The sequence below is a fragment of the Fukomys damarensis genome, unplaced genomic scaffold (assembly GCF_012274545.1).
Source record: "Fukomys damarensis isolate Sample0158 unplaced genomic scaffold, DMR_v1.0_HiC HiC_scaffold_15, whole genome shotgun sequence".
In the NCBI taxonomy this organism is placed as follows: Eukaryota; Metazoa; Chordata; class Mammalia; order Rodentia; family Bathyergidae; genus Fukomys; species Fukomys damarensis.
In genome coordinates, this window is record NW_022900927.1 from 9004054 (window position 1) to 9026593 (window position 22540).

At 35.9% G+C, this 22540-nt stretch overlaps 1 protein-coding gene across 1 annotated transcript in view; it reads left to right on the forward strand.

Annotated features, from left to right (window-relative positions):
- The first annotated feature begins 1799 nt into the window (after window positions 1-1799).
- Dbx2 (developing brain homeobox 2) overlaps window positions 1800-22540 on the forward strand; it is a 26750-nt gene continuing 6009 nt past the window's right edge. Inside the window, exons 1-3 of the mRNA XM_010638371.2 lie at window positions 1800-2043; window positions 11300-11395; window positions 20522-20709. Coding sequence (XP_010636673.1) covers window position 2043; window positions 11300-11395; window positions 20522-20709 — 285 coding nt within the window. The 5' untranslated portion in view covers window positions 1800-2042. The remainder of the gene's footprint in view (window positions 2044-11299; window positions 11396-20521; window positions 20710-22540) is intronic.

The window sequence follows — 22540 nt, forward strand, 5'->3', positions numbered from 1 at the left end:
TGGGTAATGCATAGATTCACCTCCGGTTTTTAAAACATCTTGGACCTGTAATAGTTTATTAGTGAGAACCAAGAGATTTTGTGAGTAAACTTCTAATGGAGATCCTCCTGCAGAAGTTCACTAATATCGTTAGTTGGAAAACATTGTGTAAGATTAAAATATTCATGTCTTTGTATATGAAAGAAGGCCTTGAAATGTAAAAAGCTAAAAAAGAATGTCTTGGATAAGAGAAGGCCATGAATTTTGTAGTTGATGGTTTATTCCATCAATTTTCTTCAAAATAAGTGGAACAAATAATTTTGCTTTTTAATACTGTGTTATTTAAAACATCTTAGAAAAAATATTTAACATTAAAATTTATTTAATTTTCTTTTGCTGGATACAAAAGAATTGGAAAGTAGATATTTGTTCTGGATAATGATATGCTCTAATAATATGGAGTTGATATTCTTTTTAAAAAGTAACTTTACCAAGTACATTGAGCTATGCAGTACAGAGATGGAAGATCCATAGTATTTTTTCTCTCACCAAAGTAGAGTTGTTTCCTACCATTACTACTTAATGTGATTCTGGTTTCTTATCTACCTCCCAGTTCCACATACTGTTTACCTGTTAATCCTTGAATCTATCTGAAACTGCTTGTATTCATCTTACACATCCAAAATGGTAGTTTATTCCTCTTCACTGAAATACATTGAAAGTTTGAAATAAAATAGCCTCTCATACATTTTAGGCTCTTGGGGAAAGAAGAAGGTGGATCTATGTTCATAGCAGGGGTTCCAGTCAAATTGAAGACTTTTTGATCTGATTGAAGTTAAAGTTGGCCATTTTTGTTGCTAAATAAAGCTGTAGATTTGTTTTGGCAGATCAAAACCTCAGAACCTTAAATGTTGGTGATGCTGACCCAGAATCAGAATAGTAAGTAATAGTAAGAACAGGGATTTGGATCAGGACAATGGTGTGACCTGTTTCAGCAGTTCTTGGTTCCGCCCATCACCCCAACCATCCTTCAACAGAATTTGTAGATGCTCCTAGAACTATGTTCTTAATATATTTGTATACAAATGTGTCTTTGTAGGTAACTGTATTAGTCATCTTTCTGTCACAGAGATGAAATACCTGACAGAAACAACTTAAGGTAACTGGATATGATGGCACACATTTGTGATCCCAGCACTCTGGGAGGCTGAATCAGGAAGGTTGCAAATTTGAGCCTACTCTGAATGATTTAGCAAGACTCTGTCTCAAAATTAAAACAAAACAAAAAGACAAAAACGGGCTTGGAATGTAGTTCAGTGTGAAAGGCCTGCATTGATTCCCCAGTATAAAACAAAAACAAAAACCCACCATTACCAAAACAACAACAAATAATAATAGTAACAAAAGCAAAACTTAAAGAGGAAGGTTATTCTGATTTATAGTTTCAAAGGTCTCAGTCTATGGCTGGCTGGCTACAAGGCAGCAATGTGGGAGCAGAGGAAATCTGCTCAGCTCATAGCACCAGGGAAACAGAGCAAGGGATGAGCAGAGGAAGAGGAAGAGGAAGAGGAAGAGGAAGGGGCTGGAGACAAGATACACCCTTCCAGGTCTTGTCCCAGTGACCCACTTCTTCCAGCCAGGCCCTACCTTCTAACAGCATATTAGCTATGAACCCCCATCAGTGGATTATCTACTGAGTTGAGCACCCTCATGATCCAGTTATGTCCACCTCTGAAGACATGAGACTTTAGGAGGACATTTAAGATCTCAACTACAACATTAACTTACATCACTAACTTTTACATAAGTCACTCTGTGAACAAAGTATGTGCTCCATAAGTTAATCGGCACTTTGATGTGAGGAGAAATTCTTGTAGTTAATAGAAATGTAGAACTAATGAGCACACCCTTTACTTTAGGTACTAAACCACACTTCTTATACAGTGGTGTCCAAGCCGGAACTACTGTACAATGGACTGGAGATTTATGGTGCATTCAGTTCGCCTCCAACTTTAGTACCTGTCCATCCCCCCCAAAACCTGCTTCTCTACTTTGCTCTAACAAGTGAGTATCAATCTGGTAATTTGTATTGAAGTTACTAATTTTAGCAATAAAACAGGAGTAATCTAACAGACAAACAGGAATATTTTAGAACTTTTTATTCACTTTAGGGATTTGAGTTATTTTAAGAGTTACAGTAGTTCAAAACCCTCAAAATGCATGTTTGGTTATATGTAGAATTTGAACATTGAGATCAGTTAGGTTCAGGGTTACACTACATGAAAATTCCATATGTGAAGGGGAATTTAAAGGGATTATCAAGGGTGATTTTGTTTATGTATGTATTTGTGTGTGTGTGTGGTACTGGGGAGTGAACCTAGCATCCCTCATATATGCTATGCAGGTGCTCTACCACTGAGCTGCATCATAGTCCTTTGTCTGTATTTTTGCCCAATCATTGTCTCAGTGATCACACCTAAGCTGCTCATTGGTTTCTCTTTCTCTTTGAGTGTGTCACCTCCTTCCTGTTTTGTATCCTCTAGAAAAAAAGTTTTGATTTGCTGTATCAGGATATTTCATGGTTAAATTTGCTGCTAGTGATAGAAATGAGAGCAAGTTGAAAGTGAAAGACCACTCAAAGTTTCTGTTTAGTGGTTGTGTTCATAAAATGCTTTGAGATTCTTTGGTTATGGGAGTTTTCACAGAAGTGAAATGTTATTATCTTTAAAATAGTTAAACAAATTTGTCTTTTAAGTTAGGGTGGGTAGATCATTATTTCACTTACTCCTCAGTCAACATACTTTCTATCACCTTATATCTGTTGTTGACATTGTCCATAACTTTAGAATCAATTTTACTTCTTTTAAGGGAATTTGATTTGCCACCTTAAAGTTTTCTTTTACTTACAGTGATTTTTTAATTTATTTACAAGGAAAGCACACAACTTTTAAACCAGTTGAGTCTGCCAGGGTAAATAGGCAAAATGTAAAATCGAACAATGCAATTTTTATCTAGGAATGCTCATTAAAAATCTTCATTTAAGGCTGCATTAAATAATACTTCTAGTTTATACTCTTAGTAAGATTGAGTTTTTGCCATAACACATAGCATGCTTACAAGACTTTCGTATATTTTATTCCAAACTGCTTTATTTTACTTTCAGTAATGTTTCCACTTTTAATGAAATCTCTCCCTTTCATGCTTTTTAGCTTCCAGTCAATATTTAAGTTGGAAATGCTAAGTGATTCATCACTTTATATAAAATTATCATAACTGATTTCATTTTTAATAACATTCATTTTGTCAGGCAGCTATTAGTTGTGAATATTTTAGGGTCATATTTTTGTAAGTTATATGAGCAGTAAATTTGAGGTATCTCTCAGAAGTCAAAGATCAAAAAGCCTGTATAAATTTTTTAGACTTTTCTTTCAGAACCAGGAAAATGAAAGTAAGTTTGAATTAAATATTTGTTTTCTTGTTTATAAATATTCTAGGGATGAACTAGGTTTTTCATTTTTCTTTCACAGGTTCAGGCATTGTGTTATACAACCTTAATCTTATTAATTCTAAGGGCCCATCAGAAATAAAATATATAATAGGTACATTTCTACAGGTTGTCTTGAGAAGTCTCTAAACTTGTTCTTCAAAACTTTAAATCTCTAATGCTTTCTCAATTAAAATTTGAGGAGTCAGTAAATTATTCTTTGGGAAAATTTATGTACATTAACAAAAGAATAAAACTGACTTCTGGCAGTATTTTAATAGACTATCCTGTGGCTGGATTAAGCGGCAGTGTATTGAGCTAATTTTGTAGTTATACTGGATCTGAAATAAAAAGGCAACCTGATTCTTCAAAGCAGGAACAGGATCACAGGTATTTGTTTACATATTTTCTATAGCTGCTTTACATTACAAATTGAACAGTTGTAATAGAGGTCTCCTGGCTCAGAAAGCCTATTTATTTTCGAGTCCTTTGTAGTAAAAATTTGCCATTCCTTTCTCCAAAGCACAAATGGCAAATTGGGTAAATTTTAAAATACTGATGGGTTTAGCAGCATTGCTATAATTTTTAAAGTCCACATTCAAGCCTGACTTCTTTTTATTACTGATTGTTTAACCCTGAGCAATTCACATAACCGCATTGAACCTCTGTTTTCCTTATTTAAAGTGTGACCATCAGGAGGCTGAGGTAGGATTGCTGCAAGTTTGAGGCTAGTGTGGGCTACATAGGAGTTCAAGGCCAGCCTGAACTGCATAGCAAGACCCTGTTTCAAACCAAACCAAACCATCAAAACAACAATGTGCACGGATGATTAGAGTCAGCAGTTGACTTTCAAGCACATACCTCAAAAGCTCATTGATAAGGAACAGGAAAAGACATGAAAGACTTCTTTCTATCATAAGCAAAATATTGGTATATGGGGTACTGCGATTTAAGAAACCATCCCAAACTTGATAGCCTAAAAAACCCAATCATTATTTTCTCTCATAGGTGATTCTCACTTGGAATCCTGTAAGCTTACAGTTGGATCTTGTCTGAGGCTGCAGTCATCTGAATGCTGGATTGGGCTGCAAGTCCCGGGTGGCCATGCACATCATGGGTAGTTGATGCTGGCTGTTGACTAGGTGCTCATCTGGAACAGTACTTTCTCTTGAACTCTCCAAGTGTCTTATACCATGGTGGCTAGGGTTTGAAAGGGAGAGTTCTGAGAGCAAACATTAAAAAAAAAAATCCACATAGCTTTGCAACTGTGGGTATTTTGGACATTCTGGAACTTCAAAGACTAGGTGAAAAGCCATATCTCAAATTCAAGGGAAAGTGAAAGAGACCCAATTTCTCAATGACTGGTGAGCCAAATAATTTGCAGGCATTTAAAATATGCTGCATTGTGAAATCAGGATAGCTAGTGTCACACACAGTTACTGGTAGGTCTGTCTTTGGCTGGGAATTAATCATGTAGAGTGGTGTATACCTGGGAACTCAGAGAACCTTTACAAAAGCTTTTTAGAAGTAGAGTTCTGAAAGTTATAGGTATCATTTGTTTAATAGTATAATCTCTTCTCTGACAATGTTACAATAAAGAGTAGAACATGCCCTCAATGTTAACTTATTTATTCAGAGCTGTCTGTGTAAACTCCTTTAAGGTTGAAGCAGCAGAAATGATGGTTTTGAACACCCAGAAGCCAGATCCTACCCACTGGTTGGTATTGTGAGGATGGACTGGGTGATGTTGGTGGAAGTGTCCAAACAAATGCTTATGGCTACCTACTGCAGTAACACTTCCCTTTGGCACTTTCTTATTGCACTATGTCTCAGCCAGTACTGCCAGGTGAATTTTTCTGTAAGGCGTACCTTCTCATATAACCATGCTATTCAGAAAAACCTAAATTTTCTCTTTTGAACTCAAATCAGAGGAAAATACTCACTTTGGCCCCTGAGACCTTCATTCCACCAGCCACATTAAACTTCTAGCCACACTGCTTAATGTTCATCCCTTTCACCTTGTCCCAGTAACCAGCCTGGTCTTTTTAACCTGTTCTACTCTTGCCTGCCATCTTTGCCTCCTTTTCTTTGTTCATGTCTTTTCCTTCCTGAATTGCCTTCTTTACCTTTTCGTTCCAAGTATTTTTCAAATGAAGGTCCAAATTATGATGTTCTTTGGGTTCAAACCTCCTTTGACCAAGTCTTCCTAACATAATTTTCTTTTTACTTGCTTTTAGTAGAAGTTTGGAACATACTGATTTATTTTACATGTTGTCTTAGTATCGATCTCAAATTATGTAATGCTGGTAGGAGAAAAGGATAACATTTGTTGAGTGCCTGCTGTGTGCCAGGAATTGTTTTAGGATTGTTCTAGTGATCTTAATCTGATTGGACATTATAATCACCTGTAGAGTTATTAAAAAATTGCTATGATAGGAGACTCACTCAGAGTCAATCTGATTTAAGTCCATTGGTGTGGGGGTTAAGAATCTTTATCTTTGGGGCTGGGGATTTAGCTCATTGGTGCTGCTGCCTGCCTCTCAAGAGCAAGGTCCCAAGTTTGATCCTTAGTACTGGGGAAAAAAGAAAAAAAAATAGAATCTTTATCTTGGAAGAGTTGTCCAGATAATGCTGATATGTATTCAGGGCTGAGAACTACTGATTAGGGAAATGCACAGAGTGAAATTCTTAAATTTCATTTTCTAGTGGAGTACATCAGGTTTGACAGAACAAAATTCAATATGGAGCATTGAGAAATTGAGATTTTTTAAAAGCAGATTCAGGTCTGTAAATTAAGGACTATAAAAGAAATTCTAGGAAGTACAACCGTTCTTTCGTCCCTGTAGTTGTAGCACAGTGAACTATTTGGCACCTGATAGGCAATACATATTATTTGCCTTAAATGAAATGAACAGAATTACTTTCTCATGATTGATCTGTGCTAAATCATTAAGATCTGTGTTTTCTGTCTTAAATACTTGAGTCAGAAAATGCTTCTATGTTTTCTGATGAAAACAAGGATAACACATGAATTTACCTAATTTATTTTCCCTGCTGATTGAAGGCAAGGTTTGCAATTGAATCACATAAATGCATTGTTTTTAGATTGTGATTAAAATCAAACCTCATTAGGTATTTAATATTTCTCAGGTCTAACTATTCAAGACAGATGTTTGCCATCCTTTCAAACTTTGTATTTGGCCCCACCTACTCCAGATAATTTGTTCAGTTGTATTATTTTCAAGTTGAAGTTTTAGATTGCTTTATTCCCAGGGACCTTGTACTTGGCACTTGAAGGAAGTTATTAAAACTATCCTTTAGAAATTATTTAATTCCCTGTTCTCTCAGAAAGGTTTTATTTTTCACCATTTGCCTTAACATATTGGAACTTTCTGTCGTGCCTCATAACACACTGCCCAATCTACACAGCATTGCAGCGAGCCTCTAAAATTTTTTCAAGGTTATATTAGTGATTTTTAGTAGTATTCTTTCCCACATCACAAATCAGTACCATAGTTTGAATTAATAAAATATTGGTTTCTTGCTCTTCTCTATCAGTAAAGAAGAATGAAAATCACAAAACACAATTTAAAAACTTGCTTTTTAGACAGGAGAGCTTTGAAAATCATTTCTGTGTAGTCAAGCTTATAACTCTCCTTGGCTGTGAGATACTTACATCTGTTTAGCTAAATTTAGAAAAATGGGTGGCCAGTTCACCATTATGTTGGCTGTAAGTTCTCATCTTAACTAAATATTCAAAATAATTGAAAGATATTTTGAATCCTTGCCCTCACATAAGTCAGAACATATGATTAAGATGTGTGGAAAGTTCATGGAGTTTTTTTGTTTTGTTTGTTTTTTCCTGTGAATGCATGACTTTGGTGTTTGGATTCAGAGAGAAAGGTTTGATTTAGTTCCAGAAATTTTAAGTCATTCTGTTGTAACTTGCAACAGTTTCTTTCCCACAGAAACTGGGAGTTGTGTTTGTTGGTGGGATATGTAGTATCTTGAAACGCTATACTAATCTATTACTGACATCATGCTGTAAAACATCACCATGTGTATTTTTTCCTTTGGAATGGCCATTTGAGAGAAAGCTCTCATGGAAATCTTGGGAGATGTGTCCATTTTCCAGGATCAAGCTTTGAATAACTGGCAAGCGTCTCTGTGCATGAAATCCCTACCCCTCATGGCTAATGACACATCATTACAATAAAACCTGTTCTGTTTTTCTTGCTTATTTTTAATATTTGTTGAAAGTAGTCATAATTACATTACAGATACTTATCCTTTATGAGCTTAAATAATAATGAGTTGTGAAAGAGAAAGCATGTGTAAAGTTCATAGCCTAAAGTATAGTGAACACTCCTTAAATATTACCATTATAACTGCTGTTCAGTAAGCCTACCATGAATCATTCCTAGCATGGTAAATTATTAAGTAACTACATCTACATTGCATTGACGGGGTTTAAAATGTTATCATCTAGGATTAAATTGCCTTTTCCCCCCCCTGGTTTTTTAAGAACTTCACAGTAGTTTGTAACAGTCAGCAAAGTTTTCATAGATCTGTCAACTTGTCACTTTGTTTTCATCAGGCTTGAATTTCCTCTTTGTTATTACCTTAAAAAAATACAAACTTTAAAAATGATGAAAGTCTAACATATATTTTAAATGCATTACAATATTTTAAATGATTATTTTCTTTGGTCATTTAGCACTCCTGCAATCACATGCTCAAATGGATTAGCGTTTGACTTATGTCAGACTAGGAGCATGGGGGAAAAAGGAGCACTTAATTGGAATTTCACAGCGATTTCCACATAAATCAGCTTAAACAAGGTGTATTAATGTATAGCGATCAGGAATTGACTAATCTGTGTAAATATGTGTGTTGAGAAATGATTTAAAGTGGTGAAGAAATTCTACACAATAGCCTGGTCATGTCACAAGAGTGTGGAAGCCTCTTCTTTTTCCAAAACTAGAATTGTTACTGTAGAGTTTACTTACATTTTTAAAAATTAGACTGATGCTGTCATTTTGATTACAGCTGTCATAAAGGGTAATATATAGTAATATAACAGACTGTTCAATTTAAGCTGTTGTCTGGTTAGATTTAATATTAAAACAGACAGCTTTAAATCACATTCATCACAAAATACATTTAAATGATCACTTGTTTCAAGTAAAAATTTTTTAACTTTTAATTTTTTCATTTTTAGGGCTGTAGAGCTAAATTGAGAAACACTTTTGCTAGAACAAGAAAATTTGTAATTTATATATACTTTGTGTTATTATTTTAATAGTATCATGGTGTATAGTGTTATCTTCTATATTCTATATTGAGCAACAATTTGAAAACATATTTTCTTTGGTATTTCCAGCTAACATGATAAATATTTAATTTTGTATATGTAAATGCAACATTGAAATCCTTTTTCTTTTTTTCTTCTACGGGGGGTGGGTGGGTGGGTGGTGAGCCTAACAGTAAAATAACTATGACTTAGTTAATTATTTGTAGAATGTTTATTTTGAAAGAGAAATATGTTATGTAACAGAAAATCTATTACAGTGAGCAACTTTTATGCTTGGAAATATATTTCCATTTTTTAATATATTTCCACTTTTAAAAGCATTTCATAGATCTGTCTTAATGGAAGTGTAAATCTGCCTAAATATTGCCATCCTTGTATAGTTTAAATTGTAAAATACAAATGAAATGATTTATCATTTTTATGATGTTTTACAGTTTGTATTAGAACAATCTATGGCAGTAAAACTTAAGAAACTTATTGAACTTTTGAACTCCCAAATATTCTTTTTATACCTTTGTTTTGTTGCCATATTTTCAAACCAGTATTAAAGCAAACACTTTATTCTTTAGAAATCCAAATATTAAGTAAAAACATTAATAATGTCAACTTTTCATTGTATTATAGGAAGAAAATTGCATTTATGATAAGTTTGCAGTTTTAAGGCCTTCAGAATCTTGAAATACTATGCAGTTTTTATTTGGCCATGTACCTTGTTTTGATACATCCTTTAGAGAAATTGGTGAAAATGAGTCCATACTTCTCAGTTGAATAAATTCAAGTCTGAATTTACTGTGTTCTTTGAAAAGGTATATAGTCATATCAAAGCAGTATTCCCTAATGTTATTAAGAAGTTTCCATTTGAATGTGAAGGGAGAATAATAAAATTATTTTTAGCTCCTGTTTTAAATTTCAAAGTGATCAGTTTTAGTTGATGCTGTATTTTAGGGTGTGCTGGCTTTCTGTTGTTGTGTATTTCTTTGTTTTTTTCTGCACTGGGAATTGAACCCAAGGCTGAGCCATATCCCCAGCCCTTTTAAACATTTTTAAATTTTTAGATAGGGTTTTGCCAAGTCACTAAAGTTGTCTAGGGTGATCTTGAACCTGTGATCCTTCTGCCTCTGCCTCTCAAAATCTTGGGTGGTGTGCACACTGTTCCATTAGGCATTAATTTTTGATTTTCATTTTTTCCCTAAGAAAACCAGAGAATTTTTCTGTTTCTTAGTTTATAAGAGTATTTGTTCAGTTACTGAAAATTGGACTATTTATATTGTGCTAGGTACTTTGCTGGATAAATAATGATACAATCAAGTGCACACCTTTAGGAAATCTTGACCCGCATTTATATTGTACTAAACCCACTGTATTAGAGCATATGGTGTATTTAAGGCACTTAACCAAATCTTGGCACATAGTGAGATCTCAATAAAGAGAGAGCTATTCATAATGCATGGCATTCTTTATAGCTATTTTTCATCTTCTGAAGAATGGAGGTTAAAATTTCACTTAAATGTTAAATTCAAATGAAGTGATTTGTCATTTCTTCGATGGTATTGTATCAAAATGTCAGAACAAATTATAGTAACAAACTTCAAAAAATTTGTAGAACATTTAGACATCAAAAAGTCTCTTTTTCATACCTGTGCTACGAGAGTAACCATTAGTATGCCACATATATCTCTTGAAAATTTATGAGTAGCATAGTTTAATAAAATGAGATGAACAGACTTATGTGGCAACTCACCACACTATGAAGACAAGTACTTTTGGATTAATTTTATATTTTTCTTGGTATAAAATGGTATTTCTCAAATACTTTAAAGCAAGTAAATAAGATAAAAAAAACTACCATTCTTTGTTACAGAACCATTTAGTAAAGTAACTGTTAATAACTTGGGATTCCAAGTAACTCTATATTTCAAATAACCAGAATGCGATATAATAATGTGCTATAATGTGTTTAAAAATTCATTGTAAGCATATAACACTAAATTTGTTTTTTAGAAAGAAGAATATTTAGAACTGTGCTATTTAATAATTTAATAATCCCTAGTCACACGAGTCTATTTAAATTAAAATTAATTTGGATTAAACATCCACTTATCTTGTCACACTGGGCCCTCAATAGCTCAGTCACTGCATGTGGCTAGTAGATACCATGTTAGACAAGGCAGACCAAACACCTCCATCATCACAGGTTGTTCTCTCACATAGTATTGCTGTAGTGTGCCTTATCTCCAGGAATATTGTATTTGTAATTTTGAACCCACAGAAAATGAACTAGCAAATGTGTTGTATGACAGTTGGAGTCTTTTCTACCATATCTTCTGAGTCTTGATGCGATTATTTGGCAAGCAAATTGGCCAATGACAGCCATGTAAAATGACTTTAATTTCAGGACGAGTTATAACCGAGTAAAGTCTTAGGAAATGAAGTCCTTTTACTCCATGACTTTTAGGAAACCAGAGTTTTGAATATTGTCTGAAAGAAGTGGCTAATCAACAAGATCAATGCTTTCTCCACAGTGCCTTCCAAACCCTTTCTTCTGAGTGCTCTGCCATTCTACTCTGCGTGCTGTGGTGGGTCCTGTCGGCGTCCTGCATCCCCCACTGCCTTTCCAAGTAAGTTTTTAATGCTTCATCAGAAATGCCTTCACTATTCTGTAAGCCAAAGCAGCAGGATTTAATGTGCTCCAGGAAGCTAATTGGCAATGCAATGGCAAGGAGCTAATTCCTCACTAAAAATCACAGTGATCCTATTCAGGAGGTTTCCAGAGATTTATCAAACCTCAGCACAGTGACCAATTGTGAGTGGTTTCTACTGGCATTGAAACCCAGAGCTGACACACCAAGGAAAGCAACTTATTTCCCATTTGACATAAAAGATCTCACAGGGACCAGTTTGGCTCTTTCTGAAATGCGTAGCACTGATCCTCCAAAGAAGAGGGAAAAAATGAAAGGGAAGAAATTGTGTTGTGTAAAACTTCTACCCAGCTTAAAAAGTGACACAGAAATTCAGGAGATGTCTGTGAAAAATAATTGTGAATTGTCCAGATCATAAAAGGTGTTAAATGTCTCTTGTTTATCATCTTGAAGAAAAACAACCATAGCCGTGGGAAAGATTTCCAAGAAAACTTTAGACATCAACAAAGCAAAATTTTCATAGTGTCTGGAGGTGGAGTGAGAATGGCAAACTTTCCAAAATTCATGGTGCAAGTGCGCGTGCGCACACACACACACACACAGACACATTTAACTGAAGGTAAAATTCACATCAGTCTTGAGATGTCTAGGTAGAATAAGAATTTGTAGGCAGAGAATATGAATTTATGATGAAGTGCAGTGGAGAGGTATGTTTATTTCAGCTGCCCAAGGGGAAAACAACCCATTTATTGAGGTTAATGGCTCTGTCAGGTGACAAGCGAAGTGTTGAGTAAGGCTGAAGCACAAAGCTCCATCACAGTTGAATTCAGATCCCTGCTGCCTGTGTCTGTGTTTTATGAATGTTTCAGGAGAGCATTCGCTCAACAGAATGCTTCCTGACAAGTGAGGCATCAAATGCTGGCGGTTTAATGAGCTGCAAGTTTCTGAGCATCTCTTTAGGGGGCTGATACTTTCCCACAGTGCACTTTATATGGCGGGGACCTGACCACAATGGGTGACAGACCCGTGACCAATTGTAACTTTCACTTGACTCATCCACACGCGACCTCACCACGATTTTTCACTCTGCAGATGAACTTTAGGAACCATTTCACATGGAAAAGGCTTGGCCAAGGGTCAGTTGCCCTTTTGTATGGTCATAAAGCGAGGCTCTGTGCGTCAGTCTTTTCTCCTGTCTCACATTCCAAGTGAATTTCTGGACATTATTTAAAGCACTTGACTGAAAGATAAAGCAGTGAATGAAACTGACTTTTATAGACTCATTCTAGCTCATCTTCCCATATAACCCTGTCCACCTGAAAAGGGATTTAGTGGATGAACTGAGTGTATACAGGGACTTGCTGAATACATAGGACCCATTATCAACTGTGGGGATTGTTTATTAACCAGGACTGATACACTACTATTTTTGAAGTGACCTATTAATTGTCCATTTAACTAGAATGTATTGAATTCAAATAGAAAAATAGAAACCATGACTAAACCTTTTACTCGCTCCTTCAAGGTGGTCTGCTATGAGGGTGATTTAAAACTCTTGTGCAAATTAAGGAGACATTTATCACCATATATTAGAGTAGAAGGCAAAGACTTCAGGAATGTAGTCTTTAAACCCCAATATCTGATATCGAATCATAGTGGCATCTCTGCAGAATTAAGTCTTTAGTGTTAGATTTCAAGAGAGGAGATTGAAAGAGTTCTCACACTTAGTTTTGTTTATTTCACCTTGATGTAATATTGAACCTTTGGATCTATGGCAGTACAATTCAGGTAAGTGGAAATGTGCAAAAAATTCCATGTAACATGTGTTCATGTATATATGTGTGTGTGTGTGTGTGTATTATTTTATAGTAGTGTTTTGTCTTTAAAAAGTTCAGTTTAATTACTAGAATACATAAAAATAATGTTAAAGATATTTCCTAGATAACTTCATCTTTTCCACTACTTGAAAGGTCTCACTTTCTTCCATCTATTTTTTAGTCCTTTCTACTTTGTGCCTTTTGCATCACTGTTGTAAATTATGGTGTTTTTTCCCTAGAGGTTTAAAGAGCTGTGTTTATCTTTTTAAAATAAACATACGAGCAGAAAGTCAGCGCAGCTCAGGTCAAGGATAGAAAATGCTATACTTGGTCTGTCTCCTTTTCTAAAGTTGGCATTTACAAACAGTTTAAGATAACCACAAGTGTTTTTAATAAACGTTTGTGTCTCATGTTATTAGTTACAGCTCTAAAATGAATTTCTTATTTTCTTGTTAATAATGTTCATTCATATTGGCAGCAACTACTAATGAAATAGTGGAATTATGCTGTCAATAAAGAGTTTGTATAAATAACCAAGATACCAAGGAACAGTTAATGAGGTTTACATCTGTACAGTCCTTTTTTCCTAAAGGTGTTTACTAGATTTTCTTTTTTCCCTTCTTTTATTTTCTAATAATAAAAGTGAAATTTATGCCCAAGCTTTGAAATTATTTTCCATTGTACAAAAGAGGGAAAATGTACTGTCCAGTTCAAATTCTTATTAAGTTTCAGCTTGGCCAAAATTAAAGTTTATACTAAAAAATTTAATAACTGATGAAATTGATGGCTCTCACCATTGTTTCACAGTATTGATATCACTCTTCAAAAGCGTGGAATCAGATCAACACATTTGTAATTGTTCAATTGAAATATCCTTTTGACTCTACTTGATTCATTTGTTTAATGTTGATTCAGTTTTTCTTCTTAGATTTATGATCAACTCCTTATTGCAATGTGGAAACAATCATTCACCCAGTGCCCTTCTCACATGCAATAAATGCTTTAATAGGCTATTTAAGCTCAACTCTTACAGTGGGGAAAATTAAAAGGCAGTGGTGAAAGTTCTCGCCTCCCCCAAAGTAGTGCATGGAAAATCTTTGATATTATATCCATCAGATTTTTTTTTTCAGAATACCACATTTCTCAGCTAAAATGAAAGGGGAAATTGTGGAGATTAATGTAGATAATAATTTTTTTAGAAAACCATCTTGAAAAATATAGGCATCTTAAGTATGTAGGATAGCTAATTGAGTTAATCAGATAATTATTTCATTTGTCTTCAAGTACCCAACTTGCATTTGACCTTTTAAGACTTTACCTTAAACGACAACACTTCAATTTGGAGCAACATCATAAAAATCTGAGCAGGGAAAATAATCCTGTAGGACAAACTACTCTATTTTTCTTGGGGTATGAATTTACTTCTTATGTTTGAGATTATTTTACCATATTCACTTTCTTGTTACCACTTAAGAGAAAGTTTGACTTTAGGGTTTTGTGGAAGGGAAGGGACAATTGTTTTTATCGTTGTAAATTTATGCTGGTTTTGTGAGTTTCAGGGTCAAAGATGGAAAATTTTCTAATTAGTATTCTTGCTACCTGACCTGGCTGTTCCTTTCACTGCTTTCAGCTGGAGTTGTGAGTGGGATGAAGAAACTGACATATGGAAACCCACAAAACCTACACAATCTCTTAGGTGTGCGTGTGTGTGTGTGTGTGTGTGTGTGTGTATTTAAACTGTAACACAGTATAGGCTTTAAAGGGATACCTTTTTCTAATGAAGAACCCTGATTATATTTTCTGAAACATAATTGAATTTGTGCTAGAAGTTGAATATAGGTATTGACTTCTTGAAAGTGAAGGGCGAGTGTTGCACAGATAAATGGCAGTCAGTCAACCAAGAGGAATGTTTAAAGGAGTCAGAGACTCAAAGACAATAGATTTTCCAAGTTGATGGCTCTATTCAGCAGTTCTAGAGAGAGTGAAAGTATTGGAGTAACTTTCCTAGATTAGATGCTCCCCCCCCCCGATATTCAGTCCAGAGGGTGATGGGCTGCTTAGCAATATAAAATGCTTGTCCCTGACAGTGAAAGTATTGGAGTAACTTTCCTAGAATAGATGCTCCCCCCCCCGATATTCAGTCCAGAGGGTGATGGGCTGCTTAGCAATATAAAATGCTTGTCCCTGATTTTGTCTTAATTCATTTGCCTGAGCATAACCTGAAATGTAATAGACTGGCTTGCAAAGTGCTGATTTTAGCTTCTCATTAAAGAAATGCACGTACAAAATAAGGGAATGAGAGAATAGGTTGGGTAGAGCAGAGCAGGAAAGGGAATGTCCTGACACACTCTGAGGATGTTGGATTGTGCTTTTAACAGTAGTCTATCCGGATGAGGGAGATACCAGTCCTGCAGTCTGAAATGGTCAGATTGCCTATACCTGTTCAGTTCTGAAGACTTTAAAAAGTGTATTCAACAAACTCATGGAGAAAGACTCATGGGGAGCACACCGGAGGAATACTGATGGTAATAATGGCAGCATTTTAGTGTACTTGTAGGAGCTCAGGGCATATCACTTCAGGTAAACAAGCACAATTTATATACAAAAGCAGAGAAATAGAAACTAGACAGTTAGCAAAGAAAGAGAGAAAGCAATCTTCCTTACCTTTGTCATATTTCTTGCTTACTTATTCCTGTGTTCTTGTTCCTCTTAGCATACTGAAATCTAAGGACTAGACCCATGAGTTAACATTTTAATCTTTACAGCTCTTCCAGGTCTCTTCATTAGAGATTGAGGTCTAGTTTTCATGTGTGCCCCCAAAATGTTAGTATTTCTGACATTGGTGAGAATAGTGTATTTGTAGATTTCCTTGATGAGAATCTGCTTTCTCTTCACTTAAAAATAACTGTTAGGAAAACCTATGGGTTTCTATGAGATGTTCCATGAGCATTTAAGTGAGTTTCACTTCTTTATTTTTTTACTTTAACTTAGATGTTGGTGAAGGTGGAGTTAGATTGAGTAAAGTCATGAACCTTACTAACAAACTACAAAATAATAAGTGTGGATATTTTTCTGCTACCATTTATAGGTCTGTGACTTGTTTTCAACTCAATATGTGAGTTCTAACAACTCAAAATATTTGCCTTTCTAAAATGTCAGCTTGATTTTCTGGAGAAATTTCCCTTGTCAAATTATAACCTAAATCTTTTTAGTCTCCTTTAGCTCTCATCTCTCTTCCCAGTTTAATCTCTTGTGTTCTTCCCAATCATATCTTGTAGCCTGGAGATAGCAGGCTGTGTGAGATTCCTAGACTCACCATGCTTCACACTTGCCTTTAAATGTTGTCACTCTTCTGCCTGTCTTTCCCAAGATTGTCAACTGAGGAACTGATCTTCTATGTCTGCTGTCTCTTAGAGCCTGCTTTATCTGCCTCCCAGACTCACCAGCTTCTTATCCAGTGCTCCATATGCCTTCTCTGCTGTGGCCCGTGGTACTCATCTCACTGTAGTTGGCTGTTGGTATCGTTTTTGGGCTTCTTTTTACCTTCAGGATGGACTGGATTCACCTTTGCTTTTCACTCAGCAGCAACTCAATATCTCTCCCACATTATTCCCAAAGGGCTTCTATAAATATTTGTTTCCATTATAAAATAGAACCAAACTTAAAATGAGATAGCGGACATGATTATTTGTTCATAATTCTATAGTAGCCTTATGTTTACTTTTTGCCTTTTCAGTCCTTTTGCTCTGCATTTTATTTAGTTGCATAGTGCATTATCCTATTTATCATGCTTTACAAACATAATGTAAATTTTTCATTTGTTCCTGCCTGATCTTTGTAGTTCTCATCTTGAATGATTCTTTTTAAAGTTTTACTAGTTGGATAGCTTACTTACATATTTGTTTACATTTAGATATTTAGTGGTTTTTTCCCTAACTTTTAATATTTATGGCTGTAAAATAGTAGATTGGATACATTTAGAAGTTAAGAATGCCAGAATGCAGGGAAAAAGAGCCAATAATTTAATTCAGAAGTTCTTGGTGCCAACTGAGCTCTGAGTCCTTTCTGCAGCTTTGGACTTTGAGCACTGTGGGCACCTTTTCATCTGTAGTGAGTGAGAGCTGTGGCAAGGATTCATGTAAGGACTAAATGAAATCCAACTAGGGGAAGTAGATTTGTGGGATCCTTAATGTGGGGGAGGCACTGAAATACTGTGTACAGTTTCATTGAATTCTTGGAGTAGCCGTATAAGACTGGTTGGAAGAGACTTTGGATTTTCTCTAAGTCGCACAGTAAGTGCTAAGATCCAAACTCAGTTATATTCTTACCAAGGATTTGTCTTTATTAATTTTTACAAACACAGATTTCTTCAGTTTATTTAGCAAAAATCAGTCATTTTAAATAACGCATGAGTGCTCTAACACTATGTATTTCTTTTTAGGAATGAACATGCTTTTCTGACAAGCTAACAAAATATATCAATGTTCCAAGATATTTCAGTTGTATGCCACCAATTTATGATGCATATAATAATAACCTATCAGCTTAATTATCATTTTCAATTGTCCTTATCTTCTTGATCCTAGTGAAGACTTAATCATAAGTCAGAGCCTAAAGTCCTAAGGTTAATACATGATTTAGATTGTAATGCACGACTCTTTAGCTGTACATGCAAAGCAGCCAACACATGCTAAGCTCCTGTGTGGTTTCAGATAGTTTTTTACTGGCCTAAGTCATGGACCTGACTCAATTTCTTTTTCTTGTAAAGTTACAAATCCAGTTCTTAAATACTCTATAGTCTTTTGTCCTGAAGATTCCTGGAGAGATGTCCCAGCCAGTGAATCATTTCTCTGAAATAGTACAGAAGGATAATTCTAAGATTTCCATATCAAGGAATATTCAAGGAAGAAAAACATTTAAAGAAAGATAAGCATATTGAAATATTCAGAATATTTTTATTATTGACCAGTATTTCACAAAACTTCTCAAATCTCTGATAAAGAATGGGGAATTCACTTGTTAAAACCTGACTTTAAGTTAGTGATATTGGCACAAGACAAGCAAAAGAATTAATACCACAGGATTGGAAATAGCCACCATCCCATATGAGGTTGAATAGAAAGGGGATATCCTTGAGAGCCAACCTATGTAAAGAACTGGGCATGATTGCCTCCTGGGGCTATGGTGTTTCTGAGGAATGGAGAGTTACAGAGCTAAAAAGAAAGGCCATATGGTCCTTCCTCCAGGCTACCTGCCTTCCTTGGCTCACAGTCCTTTGCTCCAGTTTTCAAGCCAGAAGTGTAGCATCTTCAAATGTCCGTGATCTCCTTGTTGGTGTCTCTCTTTCCCTTATATAGACACTTGTCATTACATTGGGCCCACCTGGATGATGCAGGATATACTCTTCATGTCAAAGTTGGTTGATTAGCAACTCTAATTCCATTTGTAGTCTTAGTTCCCCCTTGCCAGACAGGCAGGTTCTGGGGATTAGAACATGAACATTTTAGGGAGATAGTGCATTATTTTGCCTGCAGTACTTGGCAAGCAAGATGAGTGAATGGATGATGAATTCACATAAGGTGTCAGAAAATGGAAACCAGTATTGTGCCAGCCATTATAGGCAGAAAAAAATAGCTCATGTTTCTGACCTCAAGGATTTGAGGATCAGTGGGATCAAGGGTAGTGGAAGATTTTTGGGAGTCTTCCATCTCTCCATTTGATTTTTAAATTTTTCTGCTGTGCACATGAATTCTGCTTTCTTTGTTCGAGTAATATTCTGCTTCCAGTTTTGAAGTTAAAAAGGATGAATTCCACCTTAAGTATTAAAACAGCCATCATTCAAGTCATTCCTGACTCAGAGACCAGGGATCTGGGGGTTCGTGTTGGAGGAACTCCTTTGGGTTTCTGCAAGCCGGTCTATGAGGTGCTGCTAGCATGGGTGCGGGACAGGGCCTATCTTTCCCTTTGACTCTTAGGTAAACTTTTCTCTGACATCTCAGGTTTAGATCAGATTCCTTATTCTATGCTCTTAATGTACCTCCCCAACACATAAAGTTTAGTGAATGTTTAAATAAAACTTATTACAGTAAAAGACACATTGCCAAGAGTGAGGGATAAATGTGTTTAAAGCAAGGGGGAGTATTTTGAGTATATGAAGAGGGATTAATGGCAATGTATCTTTTACTATAATAATTTTTTAACTTTTAAGTTTGATCATATCACATTGAATAAATGTTTATGACAATTTCTGTCAAAGAAGAACATTATAGTGTGTCCTCATCTTATTCTGTGCATTTGGCACTGTGACTTCTGGTTCTTTCCTCAAGTTGAAATGACCAAGAATGGTAAATTTTTTTGGTAATGGAGATCAAACTGAGGTCCTTGTGCTTGTAAGGCAGGTGGCGGAACCACTGAGCTAAATCCCTGGCAAGAAAGGTAAATGTTTTGAATAGATTCAGGTCATCAAGGCAGCCATAACAGTACAACTAGACATGACCTAAAAAATTACTTTGGAAAGTAGCATGAACTATGGAATCAGTATGCTTGAAGCAAGAGGGGTGTATCTTAAGGGGATTAATGGTAATGTGGTCTTTTAGTATAATAATTTTTTGTCTTTTGAGACAAGGTCTTGCTATGCAGTTCAGGCTGGCCTTGAACTCACTGTGTAGCCCAGGCTGGCCTCAAACTTGTGGCAATTCTCTTGCCTCAGCCCCCGAGTGCTGGGATTACAGGTGTATGCCACCATGCCAGGCTTATAATAAATTTAAAAAAATTTCAATATTAACCATATTTTCTGATCACAGCTTGTACTTCATTGCATTTATAATGCTGTTTCAATAAGTGCTAGATTTTATGAGTAACAAAGGCAATAAAATATATCTTTTATTTCTCAATGTGCAGTGTCAGACAGAGGGCCTGGTGTATGTTACATATTCAAAAACTTGTTGAAAAAAATTAAGGAATAAGTGAAGACCAAAATTGAAGTGTTGAAACTATTTTTCTGCCCTGTCTCTTTGTAACCTGGGACTGTGGGTTTTGTGACATGGCACATGAAGTGGGGACAGCAGGTGTATATACACCCCTCCTCCCACTTGGGAGCAAGGAGCATTTATCAGATCCTCAAGCAGATCATTATCAAGAAGAGATTAAGAAGTACTATTCTAAGTGCATAGACTTCCGAGACAAGATAGTTTGATCATGGTCCAGAGGAGGAGGATACTGTACTGTCCCAGGAAAGACAGATTTCTCTCTAGCACTGACTGAGCTTTCATATCCTCCACCTCTCCAGGAGAAGAGAACGTGCTGCCTCTGCTGACACAGGACTCTAATTCCAAAGCTCGGAGGGGCATTTTAAGGAGAGCTGTGTTTTCGGAGGACCAGAGAAAGGCTCTGGAAAAGATGTTTCAGAAGCAAAAATACATCAGCAAAACAGACCGGAAGAAACTTGCCATCAACTTGGGACTGAAGGAATCACAGGTACTAATGACTAGGAAGATGTCACCTGCTCCTGAATATGAAGTAATATAATGAAATCCATTAATTTTGCAAATATTTCTTGTGCTGGGCCTGTTGCTGGACTGTGTGGTGTTCTTGAAATGTTTTCCATAATTTTTAGTGGATAGACATATATCTGATAATTCCTATTTGGAAGTAGATGCATTTACTAAGAAGTCTAGATTTTTGCCTTTGGGCCATGAAAAATGATAAAGATTAAATCATAGTATGTTTATTATTTTTTGTTCCATATTCAGAGAAGCGGGCCAAATGAATTTCCTTCAAATGCAGGAATTAATTTTCCTGTCTTTTCTTCATTTTTAATGCAGAATCAAAGCATGAATAAATGATACCTTTTAGTGGGTTTCACTATTTTGCACTGTGGGTTTATGCCATGTAGAGTTAAGTCATTTCATGTTTGCAACACTTAACCTTTCTTGTTGCTGAATATTATATGTAATCAAGAATGAGACTTTCTGCCTTGTTTTCTGGCTTTTCTGTCTATATATTTTTAGCACTATATATATATATATATTTATTTATTTATTTACTTATACATATATATATATATATATACACACACACACACACATATACACACACACATATATGTTGTGCTAACATTTTCCTATTTAATCCTCCTTGTGATCACCATGCACTATAATTATGCCCATTTTCTAGATGAAGACATGTAGAGAAGAGAACATAAGTCTAATACCATATATAGCAAAGTCATTTGAGAGCTGGATTCCCATCCCAGGAGTTTTCCTTTACCTAGAGCTACCATATACAGTAGTGCAGGATGCCCACGGCACAAAGAAGGGCATCTGGTCAAAGGTGATGATAGTTGTCAAAGGGGAGCTGGTACTCTGCTTGTCAAGCTAGGTGTCTTGGTGTAGCTTACATTCACCTGCATTTTAGCATAGAAGAACAGAAGGGCTAGTAGAAGCTCTGTCCTAACCATGTCCTTGCTTTTAACTTTGGACCCAATTAAAACCAACTGTTATCGTGAGAATCTCTTCTCAACCTTTCTTCCTTCCCTAGGGAAATGATCTGTCTACATCACCCACCTCCCCACCCTCAGCTCTTTGGAGTAGTAGGATGCAGTGTGTGGTATAGTAGAGGGTAATTGCTCTTCTGCTCTCATTGCTTTCTGGTACTAATGAGTCCATGGGCTTAACTGGTTGGTTGCACTGTGTCTCAATTCTCACTTAAAAGAAGAAGAACAATATTGGAATTGTGTCCCTGTTATATGCGCAGTTTTGAGTATATAACAGATAGATTAGTAGTTATTCTCTAATGATCTGTTGTGTGCAAAACACTATACTAGGTGGGCAGTGAGAGGAAATATTGATTAATATTGAGGAATTCATACTCTTTGCACTCCAGTAACTTACACACCCAGTGGAAACTCATGAAAAGTTAGATAACAGCACATCATATACTTTTATAAGGGGTATTGCCTGGTGGGTTCGATACTCTGTCCAGTAAGGGTGATGTATCAGTGGTTCCTAAAGCTGTCTTATCACTCTGGAGCCGTATGTTAGTCCATCTCTGGGGAGTACAATGTTATGAATGGTCCACACTCCACTAGGAAGCCTGGTGACAGACCTTCCTGATCCTTAGGAGAGCTGCTGAGGCACAGTGAGGATGAGGGATCTCACAGGTATGGATAAGAAGCCACATAGTTGGGAAAAAATAGGCAGGTTTCAAAGGTTGGGGAGCCTCATAACTTGATGTAAGTGTTGAAAAATAGAAAGTAGCTAGGTTACATCTGACGGCGCTCTAAGAAGGTATGAAAAACTCATATATA